Below are 14006 nucleotides of genomic sequence, written 5' to 3' on the forward strand. Positions count from 1 at the left end.
TAAAGGTTTTCCTTAAGAAAACAACTGTGTAACAAGTCACCCAATCTTTGCTGACATATCCCAAACCAACCCTCCCCAAGACTTAAAACCTGCCCATGTTCCATTTTTTCATGAATTCTTGACCATTTAGGTGAGGTGTGGAAGAAGATTATCACATCCTAAGATTTACACCGTGATGGAAATCTTCCTGGTAATAAAAATGTATAAGACTGTTATTGAATTCCAATGAGCTTTCCAAGGTCATCAGTAGTAACACATTTGCGTACAAGATCCTGCTGACCAGGCAATGGCAGTATGGTTAATACTGATATGAGATTATAATGACATTGAATTCATGCTTCAGTACATGTCTCCTGATGAATGCAAGAGAGCAATTACTTATTGGCAGACATCAATTCATTGCTCAGTCACTTGAACTGATTAATATCCTGTCATCTTGTTAATTAACATATGTCATGGTCACTGAATTATTCAAATTTTGATTTGTTCCCTTATTAATTGTTTCGCAATGTTCAGAAAATTGAACTTCTTTCCAGTCATTAAAGGTAAATGTACACAATAAGGCAGGAAATATATTAATAGGAATGCCTGTCAGGGGTGGATCTTGCAACGTCATCCATTTTGTTTTTTATTTAAATTGTGAGCAGGTTGGCTGCTAAATTTATAGGTAGCATTAATACAAAATAATACTGTTAGATTCATTGAATTTTGATTATATATTTCTGTTGCTGCTTAATTAAAAATGAAACGTGAACCACTTTCAATGTTCTCAATTACAGTTTTCTGAATCAATTTAAAAATAATTTAAGAATCTAAACCACATCCACAGATAGATAACTATAGCTTATGAACATCAACATACTAATTGAATAGATAAATACACACCTGTCTTCATTCTCTCCGACAGCATTTCCACGTAAGCAAATTTTTCTCCGTAGATGGTTTTGTAGCCTCCGATAAAAGATAAGTACGATTTGGGAGTCACATAGGTCTGACGCCTGAATCGCTCGAAGTATTCAATGCATTTCTCTGCCACGGTGTCTTGAAATGTCCCCATGGTGTTCACAATACTCTGTTTAACTTGTGGTGTACATTCAATTTTATAAGAAGCTAAGAAATGCTGAGCAACTGCGACAAGAGCATCTTTAGGCCAACGTTGAAACCAATCCATGGTGCAACCAGAAATCAGGCCAGGAAATTTCAATGAACGAGAACGGAACTTCTCCCCAACTGGAGAAAAGCAAAGAATAACGTGTAAATTACTACGCACTCTTGAAAGGAAGTAATCGTAGAGATTTTCAGCAGTTGGTGGTCGCCTTGGATACTCCTTTTTCATTACAGGGATCAAGTCTTGGGTAATTTCATCAATTTCATCTCGAGCAAAAAGGTTTGAGACTTCACCTGAGGCTAGAACATTGTTCATGTATTCCAGGAAGGACTCATCTTTAATTTCATTGTCTGTAAATATGAATGCCATCCCCAAACCTTTTTGTCCAGCAATACGGTATAAAATCTTCAGATCATCCATTAGATTGCTTGTATTGTAAGTTCTAAAACAAAAATATAATGATGAGATAATATTCCACATGTGTTACACTGCCTTTACCATCATATTTCCTCATTTCACTTCAGAAAGATCAACAGAAAACAGCTGGTACTTCTGAAAAGAAGTGACTCATTGGTGACTGAAGCCTTGTCAAGGTTTTAAGATGATTTTTAATTAAGGAAAGATAGACAGAGGAACTTTTAGATAGCAGTACAAAGAAGACATAATGGGCACAAAGGTCTTGGTATTTATTCTGTATTCATCTAACATGAGCAAGCATGGAGAATGTAAAATAGGAAAAAGAAGCTACAAAGTATGCTTATAGAAAATAAACAATACTGTTCAAACGGTTGCCACAGTTGTAGGGAATTTGGGAAGCTGTAACGGGTCAGGCTTGTTTGGTGGAGCCAACCAACCCCTAATTTTGATCACTATTAAGGCCAGCACTATGGTGCAGCAGGTAGTGCTGCTTCAGTGTCGTGGATTTGATCCTGACCTCTGGTATTCTCTGTGTAGAGTCTGCATGTTGTTTGCGTGGGTTTCTCCCAGGGTTTTCGGGTTGCCTTCAATTCCCCAAAGACACACTGGTTGGTAGATTAATTACACCCAGTGTAGCTGGGTGATTGGAGAATCAGGGATGAGCATGTGGGAGAGAATACATAACAAGAAGATGAGTGGGAGAATGAAAATGATGGGATTGCTCTAAGAACTAGCACTGATCTGATGGGCCAAGTAACTTCCTTCTACGTTGGAAGGAAACATCAGATATGAATAAATATGAAATAACTGTCCTGGTTACATGATAACATTCCTCATTGCCAATACAATAAACCATGGACTCAGCACCAATATATCTCAATTGTTTGATGGTTGAAATTCAACATGGCTGTGTTAATTTCTTGATTTTAAACAGATTTTAAAGTGAATTTACCTTGTGAGTACAATCTGAAAGCTTTGATATCCTGCAATATATGATGCCAGTCTAGTAAGACTCTGTTTTCCAGATCCACCAACTCCTACCAGCAAAGCATTTCCTTGTGGAGTTCGAATGATACGGGATATCTTGACCAAATGTATCATGGCGTCCTTTCAACAACAAACAATTGCATTTTAAAACAAGAAGTAAATAAGTTTATTGTTTACTGCACATGTTCTCAAACATTGTTCTACTACATCATTAAAATGGTGCAGGATTTTAGTTGACAATTTAAACAAATACAACAAATTAACAGTTTAAGAAGAAACTGCAGATGCTGGAAAATCAGAGGTAGACAAAAGTGCTGGAAGAAACTGTTTCGAAGGTCTTTTGTCTTTTATCTACCTTCGATTTTCCAGCATCTGCAGTTTCTTCTTAAACTGTTAATATGTCTACCAACAAATTAATAGGTAAGTGCAACAAATAATACATAGACTTACAACTCAAATCAAAACTGTATTTCTTAGATATCTGAGAGGTTGATCACTGAAAATGTATCTGAATCAGCCAGTTCTTAATTTCCTATTAGTTTAACAGCTATTTAGTCTAGGATATTGAGAGATTAAATTTTAAGGGAGCCTATATACTTTTTGCAGTGTTTTCAAAGATAGAAGCATTTCCAAGTAAAAAATACAGATATCCCAGTTCCTATTCCTTGTTATATTTGAGTTATAGAGTTGTAGAGACCAGAAACAGTCCCTTCAGCCCAACCTGTCCATGCTGACTGACCAAGATGCTGAACTGAACTAATCCCACTTACCTGTGGCTAATATCCATTTCAAACATGTTTAAGTGAGTTTTAAATGTTGTAATTGTGTCCACCTCTACCACTTACTTTGGCAGCTTGTTCCATATATACAACACCCTCTTAATATTGTCTCTCAGGTCCTTTTTTAAATCTTTCCCCTCTAACCTTAAACCTATCCCCTCTAGTTTTACCCTTCTCTACCCTTGGTAAAATGGCTCTCAAAATTTGATAAGCCTCCGGAAGCCTTCTTACAAAAATCTCGTAAACTAAAGAACAAATGATGAAGGTCAAGGAAACAGGCACAAGGGAACATCAATCCGAATTTCACATCATCCAGAGTTTTAGAGATACAGTTTTAGAGATACAGCGCGGAAACAGGCCCTTCGGCCCACCGGGTCTGCGCAGACCAGCAATCCCCGCACATTAACACTACCCTACACCTACTAGGGACAATTTTTACATTTACCAAGATAAACCTGTACGTCTTTGGAGTGTGGGAGGAAACCGAAGATCTCGGAGAAATCCCACGCAGGTCACGGGGAGAACGTACAAACTCCGTACAGACAGCACCCGTATTCGGGATCGAACCCGGGTCTCCGGTGCTACCACTGCGCCACCGTGACCGAGTTGGAAATCTATCACTATTCCTTCACTATTGCTCAACCTAAATCCTGCAACTTCTTTCCCAATAGCAGTGGGGAAGCATCTAAACCAAAAGGACTGCAGGATTTCAAGAAATTAGGTCATCACCACTTTTTCAAGAGTTTCAAACCCAATAAAACTGGGTTTTCTTTGATATGCCCATATGAAGGGATTATTGAGGATCGTTCTCCGACTTATCTCTCCATTAAAATTCAGTAGTATCTCCAGTCATGCAAACCACGATCTTCATCAATAATCCAATTCCAGTGAAATTTGCAGTCAAAGTTATTTCCTTGCACTAACCCACTTCTCAATTGTCCTCATTGCAACACCACCTCAGCTGCAAAAGCTATTTTGCTAAAATGGAGCAAATCTGCAGGATTGGATTTTTCCAAGACTTACTGAGGGATGATAAGTGCATAAAGTGAACTGAGAACAGAACATAATCGACCTGCCTGTTCTTCCTGGGCAGAGCCTGTGCATCCCATATCAGACTGACTCATCAACCACCTGAAAACCCACACAACTATGGAGAAAACAAGTCATCCTCGACACCCAAAACTGTCTCAGATGTAGGACTTCCTGGGTTTAAGATCTATTGTAAGGTCTTATCTTTACCATTGACTATGAGGTCATAAGCATTCCCAAGTAAAGATGTAAAAATTGATTCTCAGTCTCTAGTTTTTGATTCTATCGATCAGTCACAATTGGCATTACCAATAGTCAAAACAATTTAAGATTGTACCTTGAAAAACACCAAATCCATCTTTGCACCTCTAATAGCTTCATTGTACTGTTCCATAAACAATTTCAGCCGTTCACTCAATTCATCGAATGATGGAATTGGTTCATACATTTTTGGAGCTTCTAATTCAACATCATCAGGTTCATCTCCAGTGGCCTCTGGGGCATCACGTAAGAAATCAACAAAGTAAGCTTCTTTTTGAATATTTGCTAAAATCGCATCACTGTGATCCTCTGAAGCAATCTATGTGGAACAAATTAAATTAGAGCAGTTGATAACAAATGGTACTAGACAAATGCGACAAAAAATATTTGAATTTCTAAAAGGCAAGTGATAAGGCATGACATTTTTTAACGAAATAAGGACTCATAGGGATGGGGACAATATTATCAGATAACCAAGGCTGGAGGTGATGTTGAGAAGAAAAAGTGGTGCGAATGGTGAAATCTAATACAGAAAAAGTGGGGAATCTTTGCTCAATATTTCAGCATCTGTAACTTCTTATGTCTTCAGTATGTTGCCCAACCTTGTTTGCTGTGGCATCAAACCAATCTTTGTCCTGTTGGTTGGTAAATCGATCTGCAATAACACGATTACATTCATGCTGAAAGAGTGACACCAAGACATCTGGTGACTTGCAAATTTCAGATGTGACATTGAGGATTCCTTGCCAAATTCGGCTGAGATCACGGAGATTGAAAACATAATGAAATTTAGCTGGAGTTGGAAGCATCTGTAAAACAGAAAATGTGAGATAAAACAGATTGCATTAGGAAATGGCACTAAGCAAGAATGCATCAAAAGTAGACACTAATCTGATTCTCGATCAAAAATCCATCAATTTAAGTGCCCAATCTTAGCTGGCTTTTACTTAGAAGACAATGCAGTCTCTCCCAGATATCAAGTATTCATTTAATTAAACTTTGCTGCAATAAAGGTTCAATTTAATTTAATTTGTCACATAACAAAGGGCACAATAAAAAAGAGGGAATGCGGATGTGAAAATACATGAATATCTGTAATGATTAACAGTTTTTGGATCGATTAAATGGAAACGTTCATAAAATAAACAAGCTATTTAACTTTTTTTTTTAAACTGTCTTAACTATCTGCACTTTTCCATCTGGCAACAAAGGTAATTGAATGAATGACTTGCATGTTTTACCTTCACAAAAGAAGCACCATTTACATTTGATTTACGACATTCTTACCAGGAGGAGATTAACTAGCTTATAACCTCTCTTACCATCCAATGCAACTGTTAAAGGTTATAGATTTAGTGTACTTACAGTTAAATGAGTGTTCGAACAACAAAGAGCATTTTAGGAACCTATCTCTTTGTTAAGAGGGGAAAACCAAATTCAGTATTTCTTTAGAAAAAAAAGACACAAGGTGCTGGAGCAACTCAACAGGTTAGACCTCTATTTAAGAAGGAACTGCAGATGCTGGAAAATCAAAGGTACACAAAAATGCTGGAGAAACTCAATGGGTGCAGCAGCATCTATGGAGCGAAGGAAATAGGCAACGTTTCGGGCCGAAACCCTTCTTCAGACTGATGGGGGATGGCGGGGAGTAGGAAGGAAAAAGGAGGAGGAGGAGTCCAAGGGCTGAGGCATGGGAGGAGACAGCCCGAGGGCTGAGGAAGGGGTAGAGACAGCAAGGGCTAACAAAATTGGGAGAATTCAATGTTCATGCCTGCAGGATGCAAACTCCACAAGCAGAATATGAGGTGCTGTTCCTCCAATTTCCGGTGTTGCTCACTCTGGCCATGGAGGAGACCCAGGACAGAGAGGTCGGATGGGGAATGGGAGGGGGAGTTGAAGTGCTGAGCCACCGGGAGGTCAGGTAGGTTCTTGCGGACCGAGCGGAGGTGTTCGGCAAAACGATCGCCCAGCCTCCGCTTTAGTCTCACCGATGTAGATCAGCTGACATCTAGAGGAGCGGATGCAATAGATGAGGTTGGAGGAGATGCAGGTGAACCTCTGTCGCACCTGGAACGACTGCTTGGGTCCTTGAATGGAGTTGAGGGGGGAGGTAAAGGGATAGGTGTTGCATCTCTTGCGGTTGCAACGGAAAGTGCCCGGGGAGGGAGTGGTACGGGAGGGAAGGGAAGAATTGAAAAGGGAGTTGCGGAGGGAGCGGTCTTTGCGGAAGACAGACATGGGGGGAGATGGGAAGATGTGGCGAGTGGCGGGGTCACGTTGGAGGTGGCGAAACTGACGGAGGATTACTTGTTGTATGTGACGGCTGGTGGGATGAAAGGTGAGGACTAGGGGGACTCTGCCCTTGTTGCGAGTGCAGGGATGGGCAGAGAGAGCAGTGTTGCTGGGTATGGAAGAGACCCTGGTGCGAGCCTCATCTATGGTGGATGAGGGGAACCCCCGTTCCCTGAAGAATGAGGACATTTCAGATGCCTTGGTGTGGAACGCATCATCCTGGGAGCAGATGCGGCGTAGACGGAGGAATTGGGAGTAGGGGATGTCCTTACAGGAAGCAGGGTGGGAAGAAGTGTGGTCCAGATAGCCATGGGAGTCAGTAGGTTTATAGTGGATGTCGGTCAGAAGTCTATCACCTGCGATGGAGATAGTGAGGTCAAGGAATGGTAGGGAAGTGTCGGAAATAGTCCAGGTGTATTTGAGTGCCGGATGGAAGTTGGTGGTGAAGTGGATGAAGTCAGTCAGTTGTGTGTGGGTGCAGGAGGTGGCACCAAAGCAGTCGTCGATGTAACGGAGGTAGAGGTCGGGGATGGGGCCCTGGTACGTATTGAACAAGGATTGTTCGACGTACCCGACAAAGAGGCAGGCGTAGCTGGGGCCCATGCATGTGCCCATAGCTACGCCTTGTATTTGGAGGAAATGGGAGGAGTCAAACGTGAAGCTATTGAGGGTAAGGACCAGCTCCGCAAGGCGGAGGAGAGTGTCAGTAGCCGGGTATAGGTTGCTTCTCTGGTCGAGGAAGAACCGGAGGGCTTTGAGACCATCCTGGTGGGGAATGGAGGTGTAGAGTGACTGGATGTCCATGGTGAAGATGAGGTGGTGAGGGCCTAGAGAATGGAATGCGCGGAGACGGCGGAGAATGTCAGAGGTGTCTTAAACATAGGTAGGGAGGGGATTTAACCAAGGGGGATAGGATGGAGTCAAGGTATGTGGAAATGAGTTTGGTAGGGCATGAACAGGCAGAGACAATGGGTCTACCGGGGCAGTCAGGTTTGTGGATTTTGGGTAGAAGGTAAAATCGGGCCGTGCGGGGCTGGGAACGATGAAGCTGGAGGCTCGGTTGGGCAGGGCGTGGGAGTGGATGAAGTCGGTGATGGTGCTAGAGATGGTGGCCTGGTGCTCGTCAGTGGGGTCATGGTCCAGGGGTAAGTAGGAGAGGGTGTCTGAGAGTTGGCTCGTGGCCTTAGCTTTGTAGAGATCGACGAGCCAGACTACCACAGCACCTCCCTTGTCAGGCTGGTTTGATAACCCAATCTGGGTTGTTGCGGAGTGAGTCGATGGCAGTGTGTTCAGGGGGGAGAGATTGGAGTGAGACAGGGGAGTGGAGACGTTGAGGCGGTTGACGGCGCGACGGCAGTTTTGGATAAAGAGTTCCAAAGCCGGAGGGCCACGAGGGGGGTTAGACCTCTGGTCTGAAGAAGAATCCCGACCCAAAAGTCACCTATCAATGTTCTCCAGGGATGCTGCCTGGCCCGTTAAGTTACACCAGCACTTTGTCTTGCAGCAGGATCTTGACCTGATATGATGGCCATTACTTTGCCTCCACAAATGCTGCTTGACCTGCTGAGTACTTCCAGCAGTTTATGTTTTGCTCCAGATTCCTGTATCTGCAATCACTTATGTCTCCATTCTCCTCCTTTTTCCACCTTTTCCATTAACCCCATTACCGGCCCTGGTACCATCTGCCCATCGTAACCCTGCTCAACTGATTCCACCCATTACCTACCAGTTCCTATCCATCTCTGCTCCATACTTTATACTCCATACAGGCCACCCACCCCCCTCCCCAATCCCATAGCTAGGTCTCAACCCAAAATGTCCTATTTCCCTCCACATATGCTGCTTGTCTTATTGAGTTTTTTATTATCCCTTTTCATTTCTAATCTACATTACTCAGTTATATACTAAAAAGTAAATTGAAGACCAATTTGGAAGAACAATACACAAGTCTGAGAGGAGTCTGAGTTGCTGCTGCTTCAGGATATTTTTCTGTCATCCCTGGTGATCACCTAAAATATACATTCGGACACTAAAATATGTAAATAAGGACAGAACATTAGTTTCACCAGCTAGCTTCTTGCATTTTTCTCATTGAATAGGTTTTCATAACAACTCAATGCCCATTCGTCCAATACCCATCCATAGCCAACACAAACCATTCACATCTTACTTCTTCCCAACTGACAGCTCTAAAACAACTGTAGCCAAACTACATTGGTGATTGTTGCTATAGTTCATCTTTATTTCTTACATATTCAACCTTCCCAATCTCCAATATCGCACAATATTGTCCTCCTCCAATACCCTCCTCTTTTACCCTTCTCTATAATGACTACATTTTGATTATTCCTTTTCAATCTAAAAACAGCTAAAGTGTCTTAAAAATTGAGAGACTGCAGATGCTTGAATCTAGTGCAAAAACAACCTGTTGGAGAACTCAGCATGACAGGCAGCTTCTGTGGACGGAAATGGACAGTCTATGTTCTGAGTTGAGACTATTCCTCTGGATTGCAGGATTAGAGGACAGCTATCCAATATAAAGAGGTGATGATGAGAGGTGGGGTGAGAGTAGAAAGGGTGGAGATAGGTACAGAGAGGGGGAGGATGTGTAGACAATAAATGGTTGCAGATACTCAAATCTGATTTTTTTAAAAAGGAAGAACTGAATAAGGGATGGATGTTGGGCCGTTAGGAACAATAGGGAGAGGGGATAGAGAATCAAGTGGAAAGAGTATGTGCCCTTTTTTAACTTTGTTCCTAATTCTAATTAAAGTTGTCAATCCATACTTAATAGCCACCATTCTGCAAGATGTTGGCATATACCATACCTTGACCTTGGTAGCCTGCCACAGTTTGCGAGTAGTTGGTACTAAAGCTGACGCTAGTTTGCAAACCTCTTCAGGAAATCCGCGCTGCTCACAGAAATAGCCACTTGCAATAGTTCTGAAGACCTTGTCAATGGATGCATTTGAAGGTAGGGTACAATTATAAATGGTGAATTGTCTTTTGAGACGTTGAGGGATGTCATTTCTGCCACCACCAGGATGAATCATAGCAGCAACAAACTGTACATCAACAATGCTGGTGAACTCTCCAGGCTTTTCTAGGTTGTAGAAACCCTTCTGTTCCATTAACTGTCGGACAATCTCGTTGGTTATCTGTTTAATTAAGCAAATTAAAGCACAAATTATATCTCAAAGTGAATAAAAGCAGTTATAATGAAAAATGCTTCAGCAACTGAGCTAAAGAACATACCTGATCACCCCATTCATTAATCACGGGCATGTTAATGTCATCAATAAACACAGTCATTTTTTTGCCACTGGGTGGACCATAGGTACTGCCCATGCGTTTATCGACATAACTTTCAACAGTTCTTTGGAACATATTGGGCATAGTGGCAGAGGAGAAGTTCAGACTTTTGGTTGCATGGAATTCAGGATTATACTTGCTCATGTAGCCCTGAAAAATTTATATTCAATATGCAAATTAATATCTCAGGCACAACCTGTAAAAATAACAATTATCAAAACATGTGCCAAGAAACCTTAGAATGATGCAGCAGCTGGGCCTCAAGGCTGTGAGAGCGGTGATCAGGCATTGCACAGATTGGAGGTTGGAATCGGAAGGTCGACAACTAGAAAGTCAACAGCCTGACTGCACTACTGCTGTGGCCAGAATTGGATGGCCATCAATGTGCAGAATGTTAGAATTTAAGGCAGAGGGGGATATATGATGGCTCGCAGTTGAGCAGGCAGGAGAAGGGGATATTAAGGACTATCGATTGTGCATCCAAGGAAGAGGATATCATTGAAACAGGACTTGGGACAGGTAAATGGCACAGTCAGGGCAGCAGATTGTGGTGTGGCTAGGGATTGGGGCACGATAAATAATTACTGTGATAGAGGCCGGGATGTAGGACTAAGCACAAAGGTAAGACATGCTCAGTAAGTAGAACAATGCTGGACTTCGAGTGGTCAACAAGTGTCTCCAGGAAAATGCCATCCAGGTGGCCCCATGATGTTCAGAAGGAGATATATTCAGGGAATGGCATCACCGTGACGTGAAAATTGCATCAGGGTTACAAGGGTGACTAACACCAGGAAATTGAATTTCCAGAGTGACACTCAACAACAATGAAATGGCTACTTCAGAACAAATGGGGCTCAACTGCTCACAAAATCTCATACATGAATAGGATGTGTCCAATTTTTAAGATTATGCCTCCTACTAGCATTCAAGTAATGTTTCATTATTCTCATTTATATTAAAATGTTAAGATTCAATATCATACCTTTATCATAACAGTCTTGGGCTAACAAAATTGGCAGAATTCAATGCTCATGCCCCCAGGATACAGATTCCCCAAGCGGAATATGAGGTGCTGTTCCTCCAATTTCCAATGTTGCTCACTCTGGCCATGGAGGAGACCCAGGACAGAGAGGTCAGATACGGAATGGGAGGGGGAGTTAAAGTGCTGAGCCACCGGGAGGTCAGGTTGGTTATTGCGGACCGTGCGGAGGTGTTCGGCGAAACTATCGCCAAAAATGTATTTAATTATTTTGATATTGTCGTTGGTATTGGTTTATTATTGTCACATGCACTGAGATACTGTGGAAAACATTGTTTTGGGTGCTAGCCAGGTAAATCATATTATATATGAAACATCAGTTAGTGCAAAGAAAAGCTAAACAAGTGTAGTGTTACAGTTACAAAGTAATATTGATTAAAAAAACATCGAGATAGATTGGAATATCGGGAATTCATTTTTTCCGTAGGAGAGCTCCGTTCATTTTCACTATGTGCATGGATCCTAAACTCACTTTGAAGCTGAGCTGCTTTATAGTTATCGCCATTTTGTAACTGATTCGTTTTATCTTGTTTATGTACAAAATTATCGCCACTTGGGCCAGGAGTGATAGTCTTAAATCAAAATATGTTAATGTCTTACAATCCTGTAATTAATGTCTTTTTTAAAGTTTTGTAAATGAGAAAGTTAAGGAGTAATTTGACTGTTTCCAAAATATTATTCCCTCAAGCTCACATGGACTACAAGCAAAAAGCAATTAAACTGTTGTGGTGTCACTGATTAAGGAATAGTATAATGGATGGTCAGGTCACCAGGTGAATGCTCTTGCTTTTACATTCACCGAAGATCATACAAAGCCTTTCTAATTTATCATGTGAAGGATCACAGATCCAACAGTGTTTTACCAAGGAGATACAATGTTCATTACACAACTACCCCCTAGTTATTGCAGCCTGGATAATATATTCAAGTCACAGAGTACAACCTGAACTCATCAGCTTCAGAGATTAGTGTGCTAACACTACTTCAGGTTGCACCTAATTAACAACAAACCAGAATAACTAAACTTACCAGTAGATAAATGGAAAAGTGGTGTGTTCATTTTTTTTTCCCGAACCCCTCACTTCCTGGGATAAGCAAGGCAGAGTGCAGAGCACACTAAAGTGCAATCTATGTGATCTGAATTTAGTATTTAGCATTGATCAATTTTACCTGGATGTTCCTCAGCTATAGATTCACAAGTACATTGGGAAGGTCAGAAACAAAGGTCAACTGCAGTTGCTACACAGAACTTATATTGTGGAACAGTCTACAGAACATACACAGAGAGTGATATATGGAATGCCCTGCTACTAGTGATGGAATCAGGTCCAATTACCATGTATGAGAAGCATTTAGACAATCCTTGAATAAGCAAAGCATAGAAAGGTTGGACCTAATGCAGGCAAATAGGATGTGTCGATGGCCAAAAAAGTCAACATGGATGTGGTGGGCTGAATGAACATTTCCTGTGCTGTATGATGCTATGCTCCTATGATTCCATAACATAGTCCAGTGGTATAAACTGTATCCCTGCTATGACAGATTTAAACAATTTCAACATTCAACCCAAAGGTAGTGAAGGCAACCTACCAAGATATTATTTAAAAACTAGAATCTCGTAAGCTTAAAATATCTTTCCTATTAATTATACTAGATATATTAATTCTGTACACATTAGGTTAAAAAAAATCTATTCCGTTGTAGGACACTAACTTCTTTTTGTAGCATTCAAGTAATGTTTCATTATTCTCATTTATATTAAAATGTTAAGATTCAATATCATACCTTTATCATAACAGTCTTGGCTGTTCCCTGTTCACCGATGAGCATTACAGCTTTTTCCTGTTTCATTACTGTGTGCATGAGAAAGTCTGTGCGGACATTGTCCACATTTGGTACAAGGATTGACAAATAGTCTGGAACTGAGTCAGAAGGATAAATATACTCAGGCACCTGCAATTGGGAATTGAAGGAGTTTGTTCATCATTAGTCCCATTTATAAATAATTTGTGGTGTATAAATATATTACAGGACAAAATTATGAAAATAATTCTGAATTACAGTTCTACACTGAATTTTGTCTTGTAAATATAAAATGGTAAGCTTTAAGGAGACAAGAAATACATCTCTGTCTCTGCTTTGGATTAACTTTAGGACCCAAATAAGATCAGATTTTCATCGCTCAGATACTAATGGGCCTGTCCCACTTAGATGATTTTGATAAGTGACTGCCGGCGACTGTCATAGTCGTAGCAGGTCGCCGTAAAACCGGCAACTGGACCCCCCTACGATAATGTCTACAACAACCTACCACCTAGTCGACGTCAAGCTATGGCAAGCTACCGACAACCGGCGACCCATTAGGACGTCCACCTACGACGACACCTACATCAACCCACGACAAGGTACGACCCTATCTGGAACAACTGAAGACAACTTAAGACAATTCAGTCACCAGTACCTGTCGTAGGTTGACGTAGGTAGTCGTCAATGGAATTCACCGAAGTCAGCACCGGCGACAACCTATGAAACCTGCCGACAGCCTACGCCATCCTGGCGACAGCACCTACGTCAGGCTATGATCGCTGGCATCAAGCTCATGTGCACCGACTGTCGCCAAAAAGTTTTGAACATTTCAAAATCCAGCGGCGACCAGAAAAAAAGATACAACTCTTTGGGCGACTGAGGAGATCATACAGGCGACACCCCGGCGACCATGTGGCAACAGCCTAGTCGCCTGTAGTCGCATGAAAAATCGCCTAAGTGGGCAGGGTCATAAGGC

The 14006-nt window shown here is 41.5% G+C and overlaps 1 protein-coding gene across 1 annotated transcript in view; it reads right to left on the minus strand.

Annotated features, from left to right (window-relative positions):
• Nucleotides 1–14006, minus strand: part of LOC129709750 (dynein axonemal heavy chain 5-like) — a 310815-nt gene that overhangs the window by 146908 nt on the left and 149901 nt on the right. The window contains 7 exon segments of the mRNA XM_055656308.1: nucleotides 886–1550; nucleotides 2478–2632; nucleotides 4658–4900; nucleotides 5184–5390; nucleotides 9702–10031; nucleotides 10129–10335; nucleotides 13010–13177. Coding sequence (XP_055512283.1) covers nucleotides 886–1550; nucleotides 2478–2632; nucleotides 4658–4900; nucleotides 5184–5390; nucleotides 9702–10031; nucleotides 10129–10335; nucleotides 13010–13177 — 1975 coding nt within the window.

Source organism: Leucoraja erinacea, chromosome 2 (genome assembly GCF_028641065.1).
Source record: "Leucoraja erinacea ecotype New England chromosome 2, Leri_hhj_1, whole genome shotgun sequence".
In the NCBI taxonomy this organism is placed as follows: domain Eukaryota; kingdom Metazoa; phylum Chordata; class Chondrichthyes; order Rajiformes; family Rajidae; genus Leucoraja; species Leucoraja erinaceus.